Source organism: Pleuronectes platessa, chromosome 15 (genome assembly GCF_947347685.1).
Source record: "Pleuronectes platessa chromosome 15, fPlePla1.1, whole genome shotgun sequence".
In the NCBI taxonomy this organism is placed as follows: domain Eukaryota; kingdom Metazoa; phylum Chordata; class Actinopteri; order Pleuronectiformes; family Pleuronectidae; genus Pleuronectes; species Pleuronectes platessa.
This window is the reverse complement of record NC_070640.1, coordinates 22,330,747-22,346,037: the sequence shown is the minus strand read 5'-3', so window position 1 is coordinate 22,346,037 and position 15,291 is coordinate 22,330,747. Positions and strand designations below refer to the sequence as shown.

At 43.4% G+C, this 15,291-nt stretch overlaps 1 protein-coding gene across 1 annotated transcript in view; it reads right to left on the bottom strand.

Annotated features, from left to right (window-relative positions):
• Positions 1-15,291, bottom strand: part of robo3 (roundabout, axon guidance receptor, homolog 3 (Drosophila)) — an 83,577-nt gene that overhangs the window by 54,799 nt on the left and 13,487 nt on the right. The window contains exon 2 of the mRNA XM_053442378.1: positions 14,360-14,686. Coding sequence (XP_053298353.1) covers positions 14,360-14,686 — 327 coding nt within the window. The remainder of the gene's footprint in view (positions 1-14,359; positions 14,687-15,291) is intronic.

The following is a 15,291-nucleotide window of genomic DNA, read 5'->3' as shown; positions in this document are numbered from 1 at the left end:
TTGTTTCCTACTCCAGGGTGCTGTCATATGGCTCACCCTGACTTCTGACCTCCTGCAGTGAGGAGCAAGAAAACACAATTTGCTGGCATGGATCAATAATATCACATTATCAAAAAGCCATATTTAAGAATTATTCCTCTTTGAGTGCGAACGGATGATGGAGAGTGCAGGTTCATGACCTCTGAGGATGAGAGATATGTTGGATGGAGGACAGTGACGGTGAATGGCTTAATGAAGCTCCATCTTTATTGGCTCATCTTGGCGGATTTTAATTCTAAAATGTTGGAGGGCTGAGATTAAAACTTCTGTGATGCACATGTTATTAACTTGCCTTGTAAAGAAACGTCTCTTTAATTGGAAGTGGCATATGTGCTTTAGAGAGCGTGCAGAGATGCACCCTGAGGCACCGCAAACATTTGTCCCTAAAGCAAATGCATGCGTCCATCATGGACACTAGGATGTAAATGACAAAGATAGACACATGCCATGTCTCTTCAAATTACCCAGGCTATTCATGAAATATTCAAACTGTTTGACAATAATTACTTCAGCTTGAGTGGCTGCCCACCGCTCCTCGTAAAGCTGAATAAATGATCAGGTGAAGCTATTCACGCCTGATTGACAGGATTTCAAAAATAGCCAATGCCCTTCTTTTTACAAAAGATTAATCTGTTTGGAGTTTAAAAGGAATGTTTCTTCCTTCAGCTGGAAATGTGCCATGCCTTTAGAAACTGAGGAAACGAGGAGATGAAACAACATTTTGATGGGAGTTGTTTGGCAAAAACAAGCCAGAGAGAGAGTTTCAGAGGAAAACAAATCTGGACCGCATACTACAGGGGGGGATGAGTAAAAGAGATGTGAGCGAGTGGTGGTGGTGGCGGTGGTAGGGGTGGGGGATCTTGGGGGGGAAGGGGCAGCAAACATGCACAATCGTAAAAACAGATTAACACGTCCTGGGTGTGGAGGTTAAACTAGAAGTAATGTATGCATGGCATGGCTAAGGAGAGCTGACGAAAACAACAATACTCCGCCCCTCCCTGCCCACACTTCACGAACAACCCCCCCCCCCCCCGTACGACCCTGAGGGCCCCCCACAACAATACCATTACAGAGGTGGTCGAAGCGCATGTGTGTGGTCAGCTAATAAAGCAATTGTCTGGCCCAGAAAAGAGGATTACTTTAATCTAGTAATGGCTGATGTCGTGCAGCCTATAGAAGCGGGGTAAGAGGGTCATAGGGAATGGCTGAGAAGCCCATTGTAAGGCAACTGAACCCCCCCAACCCCACAATGGCCTTAGCTGACCCACCAGCCCAATCAAGACTACTGTAGTTCATCCATCTGGAAAACCACAAACACCCTTTAACTCGACCTCAAGGGGAATGGTGTGAACGGAGCTGCCTATAGACAAAGGGAGCCCCCACCCAAAACGTCACAGTCACACACAACCATTAATTATTGACCACTGCAGTGGAACGGTGGCAACGGGCACTTTTTCAGGAATTCCGCTCGGACAATAAGTAATTCAAGTTAAGTTTTACTACTGTGGTTTGGCCTGTGGTCAGACCAACAATAGCGCTGGGTCACAGAGTGTGGCCTGCTCAGTTCAGTGAGAACACTGCACTGGAATAATAAAATACAGGGATGTTGAACCAGGTTTGTAAATTGACACAAAGTCAAGTATTTACCAGTTAATTTTAGTATAACAATACTTCATAACATTAGGTTTTGCAGTAATCAAGATGGAAGAGAAATGACTGTCACCAAAATAGATTTTAGATGTAGGGATGAATCACTTGAGAACTTTGCAGTACACGTCTCCAAGGGTTTTATACATTTGTGATTCTATTAATAAACGTTAAATTTACACCCTTTTCTGAAATCTTAGGGGGAGAATGTTTTGCAGTCACTGTGAAAACATAATTGACACATCATGAGGTGGTATTTAATTTGAACATGCAACATTTATGGAGAAAAAATACAGAGTCTGTGTGACAAGGGTAGATTTTATGGATCATATTTAATCAATCGCCATATACCTGTTCAGTAGCAACACACCTACACAACACAGGCTCTGACAGTGCTATTTTGGGGCTGGAATCACAAAGTATGAAGTAGAATGTGCAGTCACTGTTCTTAAAGGCATGCTCTAGTATTTGGGAAAAATATCTACCTGACATGTTTGCTGGGAGATGTGTGGCAACAAGCCAGAATATGCAGCAGGAGCAGAAGAACCCTGACAGTGGCTTTTTTTTCTACGCTGTCTCACCATCTTGTAAGTGCTGTCAGTTTTCTCAGCAGCGTGTCTTGTTGTGTGAACACGCGTTCTACACACATATCCCTGTCACTCTTTGCGTGTGTCTGGTCTCACTGATGGCTTGCTGATTCCGAAACTGTCCACTTTCCCTGGCTCACAGCGGTGCCTGGGAGGTGAAGGAGGTGAGTCGTCTGTCTCACATCAGCGTTTTCACGTTGGACGCTGGCCAGTCAGACCGTGTCAGCGGACCTGCTGACAGCTGTCTCTGTCCATGAACACAACTTATGGCTGAGACCCCACCTGTGCAACAGAAGCTAATGTGCTCACTTAGCTGGAAAAGATGCCACTTTGGTGCGTGGTTAGTGTGCCACGCCTGTTCATACCCCATGCACTTGAAAGGGGCTGGGGGAAGAGGTGGTGTGAGCAACAGTTCCAATTTTCCACCCTGTCAACAAACTCCAAAAACAGATGGATCTTGAAGCAGAAATCCATTTAGCTCCACTCGAATGACTTAAGCCCCCATTCGCTGACCTTTTTCTTATGCCTCTCAAGAAGAAATGAATCTTGTGCAAATACACAAGAGTAGAAATCAATAAGCATTTTCCCACTGCTGGTCGCCCTCGTATTTACCATTTGCAGACAGGTCAAATATGCCTAAATCCCCCTGAAATGCCTTTTTACCACGCACAGCTGGCAGCGGGGATTACTTCAGCCATACTAAATACTGAAAGGGGAATGCTTGTGTTAATAAACAGTTGCAAGGGTTAATTTAAAAATAAAAAACTACCTTGGAAACAGTCTCTGTGCTTTGACCAGTGAGGGAATAAGAGAGGCGAGACTGTGACAGAAGTGAACAAACAAAACAGACCATGCAAAAGAGTTAAGATTAAAGATCAAGCAATCTCTGCAGTTAATCGTGTTCTCTGGAAGATGTTGATATGACAGCAGCAGCAGACAAGGGCACAAAATAAACCCAATATTTACAGCATGTGCAGAGAGGGAATTGTTTCAGTTAACAAAATGCTCATTGGGATTTGAAGTAGACTCATATTTTTATCCACTCCAATATTAATTTTCCACCAAATGCTTGCAGCATCAGAGTAGAATTTTTTGCCGAGAGACACCTCATTCTGCATCAAATTGAACCGCACAACAAAGATTTAGCTTGAAGGCTGCCGCACAGAGAAGAATCCAATTACTGCACGGATTTTTCCAGTTCCTAGAATTAGTTGTCCCGTGAGATTGACTCATCTTATAACTCCAATAAATGAGCTGGCAAATTCTAGAATGGGCTACACACTATTTTAAAATAAGTTTCCCACCAATTGCAATTTGTTGTCTAAATCTTAACAAAGTTTTCCAATTACCACAATAAGCTGGCACATAATAATTACACTGGATTGTCAACTAAATAAAGTTGTCCAGTGAGGAATGAAATTAATGACTTGTCCAGTTGCCACAGTCCAATGTCTTGCAGCCAATAAATAGGATGAGCTCATAAAAGACCACAATGAGACTGATCTCCCCAATATCTATTATCTAGTTATTATATCATGCCGGCCAAAAAATAACCACAAACTGTGTGCACATCATTTTGATGTAAGCCTCCATCTGGTGGGTTGACTCCACTTTACTTCAAATTGTTCACTTGTTCACTGATTTTCCTGCTTAGTAACAAGACTGGAAACTAGATACTACTCCCTCTATTGCTTTAATGTCCTCCCATTTGATCCACTCTGTAATCACACTCTGATTGTGTTCGATTGCTCCGTTTGAACCGTGTATTGATCATGTTGTCCTCTTGTTTTTAACGTCGGTCATAAATGCTGCCTGAAACTCTCTAGATTCATTCTGCTTCTTGTGCTATTTGAAATTGCTGGATTTGTTTGATTTGTTTCGAGCTTCCCATTCTGCGTGTTTGTGCTGCCTGTGCCCGGCTCTCTGCCACTGGCACCACTGTTGTATCTGTTATCGGTGCTATGTTCTTTCTATTTCCCTGTTGCATCTCATTATAGTTGTCTTTTGTTCTACTTTCTCTTCTGAGTCAGTAGCCACTGTGTGTTATCATGATTCTACCCACATGCCCCCTGCGGGCGCATTCAGACCAACATTAGCAGTACATCAAAAACACTGGCTTCTCATTCATTTCCATGAGGCTGATGCATTGGTGCAGCAGGGGTGCTCTTGCAGAGGACTCTGTCACAGTCATGCATAGCAGTCTAGGAAAAGGTTTATCCTGGTTTAACATTTGTCCTTGTCGGGTGCAACAATAAAATAAATACAGTAATGCAAATTAACGGTGGAGAACCTCAGAGCAATTTCACTGTTTACCTGTCAAACAAAGACAGAGGAGCATATTATCACTGATGATGTAATAACTTTGCAGTTTAAACTCTGCCTTGAAGCAGGAAAACTGCTGTGCAGTGTTACTGTGGCTGATAAGGCTTCCAGCTGGACTTCCATGCTCACATTTTTTCCCTTAATCTCTGCCCTGGAGCCACACACCCACACCACACGACCCATCTGTAGGTTTACCAGGGGGCTATTGTTGGCCTCAATGAGCCCTAAGAGGTGGTCATTTGCATCCTGTAGGAGCTTGACTAATAGATCTCAATTAATTGCATTCTTAATCCTGACGGTTGAAAGAGAGTTCATGTAGATTTTTTAAGTCTAACTATCCATGAAACACAAAGTCAACAATACATTTGGATTCTCTTTTCCTTTTTCCTAAAATGAAATGAGCAAAAATGTAATTCACTGTGGTTATGGCTTAGGAGGAAGAGCAGATTGTCCACTATCCGGAATGTCTGCGGTTCGAATCCCAGTCTCCCCTCTTCCACAAGCCAAAGTGTCCTTGGGCAAGATACTGAACCTTTTGTGATGTATGATAGAGAAAGTCCAGCACATAGATGCACTATGTGAATGGGTAAATAGCTAAAACTGTGCTGTAGAGTGGTCACCAAGACTTGAAAAGAGTTATCTAAATACTGACCATTTAATTACAATGTTATTAAATTTGACCAATTGGGGTGAGTGTAAGCTTTTGACATGTAGTGCAGTGATCAATTCTGAATCTCTCCCATATTTGTGTGGAAAGGAGGCACCTGAAAATTAACATGATTCCAATCCAGACCACATGAACTCTTTGTTCCCACCTCGGATATGACTCATACTCATTCTCGAGGCAGGCATACTGGATGTACAAATGTATATAAACAGAAACATATATTTACAAATATAGTAGATGGGAAAAATAAAAGGAAGCAGCAAACTATGAAGGTCATTTAGCAGAGCGTCTGGTTTGTGAGGCAGCGCCTGTGATGAGCGGCTCATGGAGATAATGGGGTGTGATTAGACACAACAGTTTGAGCAGGGGACCTTTATTGTTCTCAGTAACCCCCCTGGCCACTGTGTCGGGGGGGTTAAAGCTCATCCTCGCACCACCTGTTGTCAGCCTCTGCAACCCCCTCCAACCTCATCCCCTCCTTCTGCTTCCGTTCCACAAACCCTTTATGACACACAGCAACACACAGGCACACACACGCTGATCACCAGTCATACTCGCCTTTACTATGGCCTAATTAATTCATGGCTAGCCTCTGGAGGGGGGTTTGGCTGGTGGGGTCTGGCTCAATGACCGGCAGACGGTCGGATCATACAGAGGGGGCTTAGCAGCAGACTCGTGGCCTCACTCCGGCCAGGCGGCCATCTGATCCCCTCTCTTTTAAGATCAGAATGGCCACCGGCGCTGTCCTCCACGAGGCCGGGACCAGCAATCCCATTAGTGAAGCATGAATTTACCTCGGAGCTCGCTCAGATAGATGGACGTGTACAACACAAACAAAGAGAGGAGGGCTTGTTATCATCAAGCCCCTGAAAAGGTCACTGCTGAAGGGTTCAGTACGGAGCTGCTGGTGAAGATGTATCACTCTCTGTTGGATCAGTGTGCTGAATGCAGTGACACTGATTCAAGGTCAGCATGCGGATATGACCATGATTTTCCAGACCTTATTAGGACGAGGACCAGACAGTTACATCTTTGTTCATTACAGCAGATATTTTCTTCTTGAAACAAGCTCCAGTGTAGCGTTTTTGCACATTGTGGATTATTTGTAGCCTTATTGCATTGCTATGCTAGAGAATGTTTTTATCCATCTACAGTGAGTCTTTTCGAGTGTTTCAATGTTAAAAGTCCAAATTTGTCCAATTGGAACTGCAGGAGTTTCTGAAGGCTGTTCTGCTGCTACAGAGATTAAAGAGAATTGGTCTACTCTGTCTATGTTCATGTCAGCAAGGGAGTTTAAATGAGGCCTGAGTCTAGGAGAAGAATTGACTCGGGTTGGGGTTAGGGTTAGGGTTAGCGGATTAGGGTTAGGGTTAGGGTTAGGGTTACTCAGTCCGGTGACTCAGAAGGTGAGCTGTCTATAGACGTCGGTTGGAGCAGAAATTATTAAAAGCAGCCACATGCTGTTACACTGTCAGATGTTCATGGGAGAGCGAAGAAATGACTGTTCAAATCTATTCAATATAATATAACTTATTTTACCAGTGTCATTTTGTGTGTTGCAAAGTGCGATCATTCACTAATGTAAAGGACTTCGGGAAATATTGCTCACTTCAGGAATTTAAGGAAACTGGGGAAAACCTATATGATGAAAGAGTATAACGAAGATACTGTATCTTACTATACCCCTGGCTGTGGCTGAGGGGTAGAGCGTTCATCCTACAACCAGAAGGTCAGAGGTTCAATCCTCAGCCTTCCCCATCTGCATGCCGAAGTGTCCTTGGGCAAGATACTGAACCCCTAAAAATGGCCTGTCATAGATGTTGAATGCACAAATTATAAGTCGCATTGGATAAAAGTGTCCGCCAAATGACATGTAATGGTTAAAAAAAAAAAAAGTTTTGGACAGAGATGAGTGGGAGATAATTGGAAAATAAGATTTGACAGCAGTTGTCTTGATAAATAGAGCTGAATGGAAAAAGTGCTGCCGACAGCTGGGGGAATAGCTTGTCATGCTCCTGTGGATGTGTAGGACGATGAAGAGCAGGCCGAATGTGAAGACGACATGCACTCATACATCACTCACAGATTCATATCTACAATAATAAGGATAATCAGCCTGTCAGCAATGCCATTCCTGATTTTAAGGACTATACTGGACGAATGGAGGAGACGTTACACAAAGACACTTTTTAATGAAGGATTATCCAGCTCTCCTTGGGTCGGCAAATAGAAATAACGATGTGGAGGCTGCTCATTGATGCCGTCTATAATCGACTGACAATAGAGCAATTAGAAAGAGGAACCCTGACAATTTAATATCCACCAGGATGGGTCAACAGCCTCTCTTTATTCCATCGAAAGACTGACAAGCTCTTAAAAACATCTTATCCTTAATAGGCCGAAAGACAAACCAGATAAAATCAGCTGCCTCATTACATCTTAACAGATTATATCAGTTTATTCAAAGTAGGCTTAAAAATGTTCAGAATCAGTTAGCAGATAACACCCGCTGTTAACAGCTACTTCAGAACAGGTTCAACACGGGAGCAGTTTCTGTTTACAATGCATAGAATGTCCTTTCAGCCTGGAGAGCACAAAGCTGCCATCAGATTCATTTCAACTTTAAACCTTTAAGTGACATTGTCCCTCCGTTTTAAAACCTTAGTATGGAATGAGGACAACTCTGACTAAATTAAAAGTGTGGAAAGAGCAACACGGACATATTCTGCAGCGAGATATGTTGTTACGAGGTGTAAACAGCGACTGATGGCAGATCAAGGGCGCTGAGCTCCATACCCTGCAGATACGTGTCTATGCTGCATGGATGTACGGTGAATGCACTCCGCTGTGTCTGACAGCATGCACCGCAGAGCTCCAATCACAACCCATATGGCTGCAGACCACTGGGGTTAATAACAGGGGACAGAGGGCAGCTTGTGGAGAGAACGGACGGCAGCAGGAGAGTGGCAGAGAGGAGCGAGTAGGATTGAGTGGGAGGATGAGGTGTGGGGAGGGGGGGGGCACTTTATGTCCTTTATCAGAGCTACCAAACCCGCGCTCCTCTACTTCTCTCTACGATCATAACTCTTTCCTAACCCCACAAAATCCCTTCCACATGTCCAATTCCATAAACCATGAAATCCATTTTTACTGCACAGGGGTCTCATTGATAAAAATAAAAAAAAGACACAGCATGACAGGTGTGTATCTGTGTGTATGTGTGTGTGTGTGTGTGTGTGTGTGTGTGTGTGTGTGTGTGTGTGTGTGTGTGTGTGTGTGTGTGTGTGTGTGTGTGAAAGAGAAAGGAGGATCCGACTAGTGACAGTGCTTTTCAGCTGTTTCTCCCACACTGTCTCTGGGACTAACCGTGGTGAGAAAGTTGGTCCAGACTCCAATTACAAAAATAACCAACACACACTCACTCAAGCTAATTTACACAAAGGCAGAGGAAGACAGGGTTTTTTGTCACATCTTCACCTGTTCATTCCCCAGATTCCACGAGGCAGCTGCTATCTGGAATCTTGAAGGCTTGACCTCTAAACAACCTTAAAAGAGGTTGCGGGGGTTGGTTTTGGAAAGGGACATAAAACCCTTAGAGGTTACCCCGAGTCAGTTTTATTTGCAATTCGACTCCGCCCCCAGCACCTTAGAAAAAGCACCTCTATTCCCTCCCCTGTTAGCATGAATATTCATGGCCCATAAAGCCAGGCTGAAGAAACATAGGAGGCATAATAAAAACGTCAGAGGTATAAAACACTCAAAGAAAAAGCTGCCAGGAGCTTGGGCAAGTCCCTCTGAATTCCAAATCCCCACCCAGGGGTGTCTGGCCCGTTAGGTCTATTGTGCTTGACTGACCTTTATTCATCTCACATGAATCGGACTCTGCTTGCAGCAAAAAAACTTGGCAGGCCACATTTTTAGGATCAAAGGTTTTTTTGAATGCGTGAAATCAGATAGGATTGGGCAGAAAAATACAAATTTTCTGTGGAAATGTTCAGTACAGTGATGGATCTGTAAAGTAAAGGCAGGTACAAACTGACAAAACAGAGATAAATAAATGTTTAATGCCTGCCTGCTGGACAACAGCTACACTTACATCTCATTTATTTAAATAACTCATGAAAGTAAATTTATTATCTTTTCAAATTTTCCCTTAAACTAAGATTAGGATTTGATTTTTTACAGCTCACCAACTTAATGCAATACGATGCTCCACCTGTTTCACTTTCATATTTATTACAATGCAAAGTATTCTGTGTAATGTTTTTTTAAAACATTTAACCTGCCAGCTATGACATCTGAGGTGCAACACCTACCGAAGCCTGATACTCACTTCATGAGTCAAAAATCCATTCATCAATCATGACGCTAATAAGTGAAAACTGTTGCTGATGTAACTAAGCAGAACGTTTCCTAATGAGTTATTGAGTGGCTGACTGAAAATGGACACACTAAAATGAGTAAGAATTATTGTACTAACACAGACAAACGGTCAATACAACAAGTGCATATTTTTATTTGATGTTTTTAAATAAATCTTGGAATAGGTTAGGAAACCTGGATTCGGGGATCAGAATTGGCTTAAGGGGTAAATATTTAGACCAGATGAAATATGCGTAGGTCACTTTCGGACCGGGGGCTATGTCTCTGTGCTTCTCCCTTAAAAGGTGGATGCAATGTACACACATTATGTGTTTTAATACATGTGACTGATTAAATGCATTTTAATTTTAAATTCATGTTAAGAAGTCAAAATTCACTAAGGGATGTTTTTTAATTTACTATTATTATCATTATAACGGTCTGCATCCCCCCCAAAAGGTTTCAAATTCTCAGTTCAGACAATGGCAGCAGACTTGGCTGAGGGGAGCGACAGAAGCAGAGTACTTGAAGTTACTCGAACGAAACTTCAATGACAACGATTTAATAGATTCAGAGACAGACTTCGATGTGCCTGCTGGGCAAAGGCTTAGGGGGAGAGATGTGTATGGGCTGGAGGGAGGAGGGAGGAAGGAGGAGGATTTCGGAGAGTAGAGCCAGTGTCATGGCAAACCAGAGGTAAATACTGACCTGATGAAAACCTTTATTTTGCACCATGAAATAGAAAATACCTGAGAGCAAAATTGTTGGCATTTAATGTAATCAATAAAAAATTCCCGAAGAAAAGTTCCCGAAGAAAAAGCAATGATTATAATATAAGCCAAAGTGTTATGCCCTAAAACCGTTTAGTTCATGTTTCCATTTGCTTTAGTGATGATAAGGGTTTTAGTATTTAGTATTTTGTCAGAAAAACCTTCAGGTTTTAGGAGATTGTTTTCAAACAATGCTCAGGACTCGGGTTGAAAAAACAGTTTGGGAAATCTCAAATGTTCCTTAAATTGACACATCTTTTTGTCAGGACTCATTCTCTGATGTACTAGTGGCAGAGTTCCAGGGATAGTGATGCTGATTTGTCCAGCATGTTATTCTGGAGTGAAATCTCAACAGTTTACCATGAATTTCTGTGAAAACCTAGATGATCCTAATCCAACTTTGTCTTGAATCTTTATCTAGCATCATCAACAGGTCAAGACGAGCCATCTGTAGTGGGACAATATCTCTACTTTACAAATATCTGTGCTGTTTCTCTTGAACCTCTCCTGGACAACCTCTCGGGTCAGGTATGTTTGTCAGTGCGCCACAAATCTGCCCTTTACCTTCATACTCACTGGACTTTACCATGCCTCTCAGCCTCCCCCATTGGACTATGAGGGGTTAAACCTCCTGGACCTTCCACCCTTCCCACTGTGCTGGCTCCCACCCTGATGCCAAATATACACACCAAAACACAATGCAGCTCCCTCTCAATTTGCCCCTAGTGCTTCCAAGTCACTGGCTGGGGAGCAAAATGACACCGTGCCACAAAAAGCCATCTTGTGCTGTCTCTGGTTCCACGCTGAGCCCCCTGGCAGCACCAGGCGGGTTTGTGTTGCCTACGGCCTAACCTCCGGTCCCCTTGGTGCCGTGCAGAGGAGGCTTGCAGGAGCTGGCACTGGCTCGGGTTTGGCACAGCCCACTGTTTGTTCTCTATAACCTCTCTCTCTCCCATACTCTCTCCCCATAAGGCAATACTCCAAAAGGGTGTTTGCCGGTTTGTGTGGAGGCAGACGCACAAACGAGACACACACTTATAGTTTCCCCACCACCACTGTTGATTAGGGATTCTTATCTGTGAGAGCAAACGCTGCACACACAGTTGTGTCCTTGGGCCTGTGTCATTCTGCAGACAGTTGCTGAGAATGTCACCTCCCGAAGGGCGAGAGAAAGCAAGAGAAAGCCGGACAAACACAAACATTGATGGACTGATGACCTGGCCGACTGACAGACAAAAGAGACACATGAAAACACACCGAGGCTTTTAGACTGCAAACACGACCCAGTGCAACCTCACAGAGCCGTGGCTGAGATTCTGTCAATCCACAAGAGGGATCAGACCGTCTAGATATCTTCAGCACACTGCCAGAAATACCACATCGGTGATAATTACATAAGTACAGGTGAAGCACGATTCTCATGTCATGAATCAAGACAAGCAAACGCAGCTTCTTTGAAACTCACAGCGGGAGCTCAAGAGAAGCACACTGCAAAGAAACACCACACAAAAACATGAATGGGAGGGGGAGAAAACGCTGGCTCCATTCGTTAACACTTTTTCTTGAGCATCTCTGTGACAAGTGATTCTCAACACCTGCACCTATTCTTCCTGCCTGGATTCCATATACAGCTTCTATCACAAACACCCTGCAACTCCTGATGCTGATAACTAAACAGAGCGAGAGCCAGGTGAAAGGCAATTCTTCATGTTGCAAGAAAAAAAGCTTTTAGGGAAGGTGATGGACACACGGCACACGCAGATCCCAGCTGTTAACAGAGGATAGCGAATGGTTCGTGGGCTGTTTTTTTTCTCTGAGGAGACAGTCAAAGGAAATTCTGTCTGATTATTAAGTTAGAGGCTGGAGCCTTTCAGGAAAATATGATGCCCGGCCGTGAAGTGTTTGACAGGAGTCTAGAGTTTCACCAATTTCTACGGGGAGTGGAGGTGGTATTAGTGCATTCAGCTGGTTCGTGTTAATGCAATGAAAAAAGTGCTGGAACGGCTTTACCTTTAAAAGGTGGGCGATATTAGCAGAGTTCAGAGTGAAGGAAAAGAAAGAAAACATTTTTAATCTTCACCGGTGTTTCTGTAAAAGCTTCTGGCAGCATGATGCCAAGACTCATTTATGTCTTCATTAGTAGACAAACCTCATTATCTGTTTAGTATTTAAGTTTACTGACATGGCTGCCAATATCAATATAATACATCATCAATACATATACTTCCAGTGCTTTCGCCCATTATATAAATAACTCTTAAGTGAACTGGAGCACTGAGTCACATTATCTTCCCACAATGTGACATAACAAAAATTTCAAAACTACATTTGTATTCATGAAAACGCTTCTATAAAAAATCTGCTACTGCTGTCAAAACAAGCTTGCAATTTCTTGTGATCCTCTAACACTAAAGGTAATGGCCTTAACCAAAAGCAAAGATTTAATTGACCATGTCCGCATTACATTAGTGCCACCAATCGCAAGCAGCTCGACTACAAAGAAAGAAAGAAAAAAATTGGGTGATGGCTGGAAACAGACGAGTTTGTAGTATTTTAAGGAACTAAGATCTTCTAGCGAGAGGGTGCAAACCAACAGCGGCCCTTCCTCCCTTCCTTGCTTAAAAGTTTCGTAGCTGTCCTGTCCACTGGCGACAGCCGCCATCTCCTCTCCGCTGGCGCTAGCCATCATCTATCTACATTAACAAGCATGGTCGCCGAGAACAGATCACAACTCGACAGAAGCCGGGCTCTCTAGAGCAGGAGAAGATAGGATGTGATGTTGGAGGCTGGGAAGCATGATGGGGGGTGGGAGGGTTGGAGGGCTGTGGGCCTCAGGGTGCAAGCTGCCAGGAGATCTGACACCAAGGTCAGGGGTGGTGTCTTATGTTAACTCAGCCGAGTGATGGGGATGATAAGAGACCAGAGAGTCCTTTGAAGCTGCCTCTGCACTCTGCTTTTATAGTGTGGCTAACATCATTACGTGGGAGCTCTATCTGAGATTTAATCCACTTCTTATTATTGGAACCACATAAAACATAACACGATGTTTGACACCTGATATACGGACAAGCACTGGCCTTTCCCCACTATCTTTTCTTACCCAGACTTATTGTATAGCAGCACACACCATGTTGTTTTCTCTGTGTGTGATATACATTATCTACAACTGGTATCAAGTGTGAAATCCACTCCAATGTTATGTTCAATATATATGTTCATGTTATCAAGAAAATAGTACTGTCCCTCACACTCATCCATTTCCTATTTAGCTTCCCCATATTAGTACAGGACACCATTCCATTTGGTTCATTAATATCGACACACACACACACACACTAGGGCTGCTCGATTATGGAAAAAATCATAATCACGATTATTTTAGACAATATCAAAATCACGACTATTTAAACGATTATTAATATGTGCCCTTATTCTGAAGTCTATGCTTTATTTTTGTAATCACTTCCAGTTCCGGTAAACACCGATGACGGCTGCGTGTCTTATTCCTCCGTGAAACCAGGATATTGGTGCCCGGTTATTCAAACCCTAGCCAATGATGGCAACCCTAAGACTCTCTGATCGACTGACCGGCGCGGAGAAATGCGGGTCCGGTGTTTTTTTCACCGCCGGTCACCACACACACACAACTCGCCTCCTTCACTTTATAGCTGCTTGAGAGTGAGAGCCAGTCAGCTGGGCCGCTGAATGCTTTCGGGGGAAGGACTGAATTGCGCATGCGCGTCTTTTTCGAAAAAAAATGCCAAATAATCGTTTCAACTCGATTATAATAGTTTGGAGATCGTTTGACCCAATAATCGTAATCACAATTAAATTTCGATTAATCGAGCAGCCCTAACACACACACACACACACACACACACACACACACACACACACACACACACACACACAAAGACACAAAGACACACACAAAGACACACACAAAGACACACACAGACACTTACTTGCCACCTCCAGCGATGCATTGCGACTGACTGCCTCGCCCAGGTGGTTGCGCGCCACACACACATAGACCCCTTCGTCCGGCTTGCTTCGCCTCCCGTGCACAATTCGCAGGAAAAAGAGGGAACCACTGGGTAGGAGCATCCGGTGGGATCGAGGGTCCTCTCTGTCCGTTTCAACCCGTTCACCGTCTTTGTACCATTCCACCACAGGAGCTGGCCGACCTTCGGCCTTACAGTTGAGGGTGGCCGGCTCACCCTTCGACACAATGAGATCAGACGGGTGTTCTACAATCCGAGGAGGAGCATCCTCCAACCGTGGTCTGGATCCTGAAGAAAAGACCACAGCATAGAAAGGTAAAGGGTTAGGATTTTGTTAATCAAAGGGCAGGAAGTCAGGATTTTTGTTTTAATATAATGGTAATAACTTAAGTTCTGAATCTGAGTGTTAACAGGCAACAAAAGGGATGGAATTCAGGTTATAATTACAGCAAACTACACCATTTGGTGTTTTTACGTTTAGTCAATAGACTGCAAACGGAAGAGAAAAGCACATAATTAACGATCTGTGTATATCTGTGTAATTTTAGGCTTTTTTTATTAAAAACTGGATTTTCAACTGTGACGACAAGATAAATTTAGACTGCTCAAAGGCTCAGAATGTAAAGAGAGTGGTAGCGCTACTGTGGGAAGGACTATAATAAACACTGAACATTCAAATCCTAAGTCTTTTTTTACATTCTGGCCTCTGCACACAAGAGGCAAGTGGGCGGCACAACTTATAAAAACACCCCCAGTTGCCCTCTCTCCAAACCTCCTGAGCTGTGCTTATATACGGTTGCAGAAAAACACACAGCTTTATCACTGACAAAACGGCTGCGTGAAATGAGCATGTAATGTAATTGCTCAACAGTTACATCCAAAGTATAAATCAA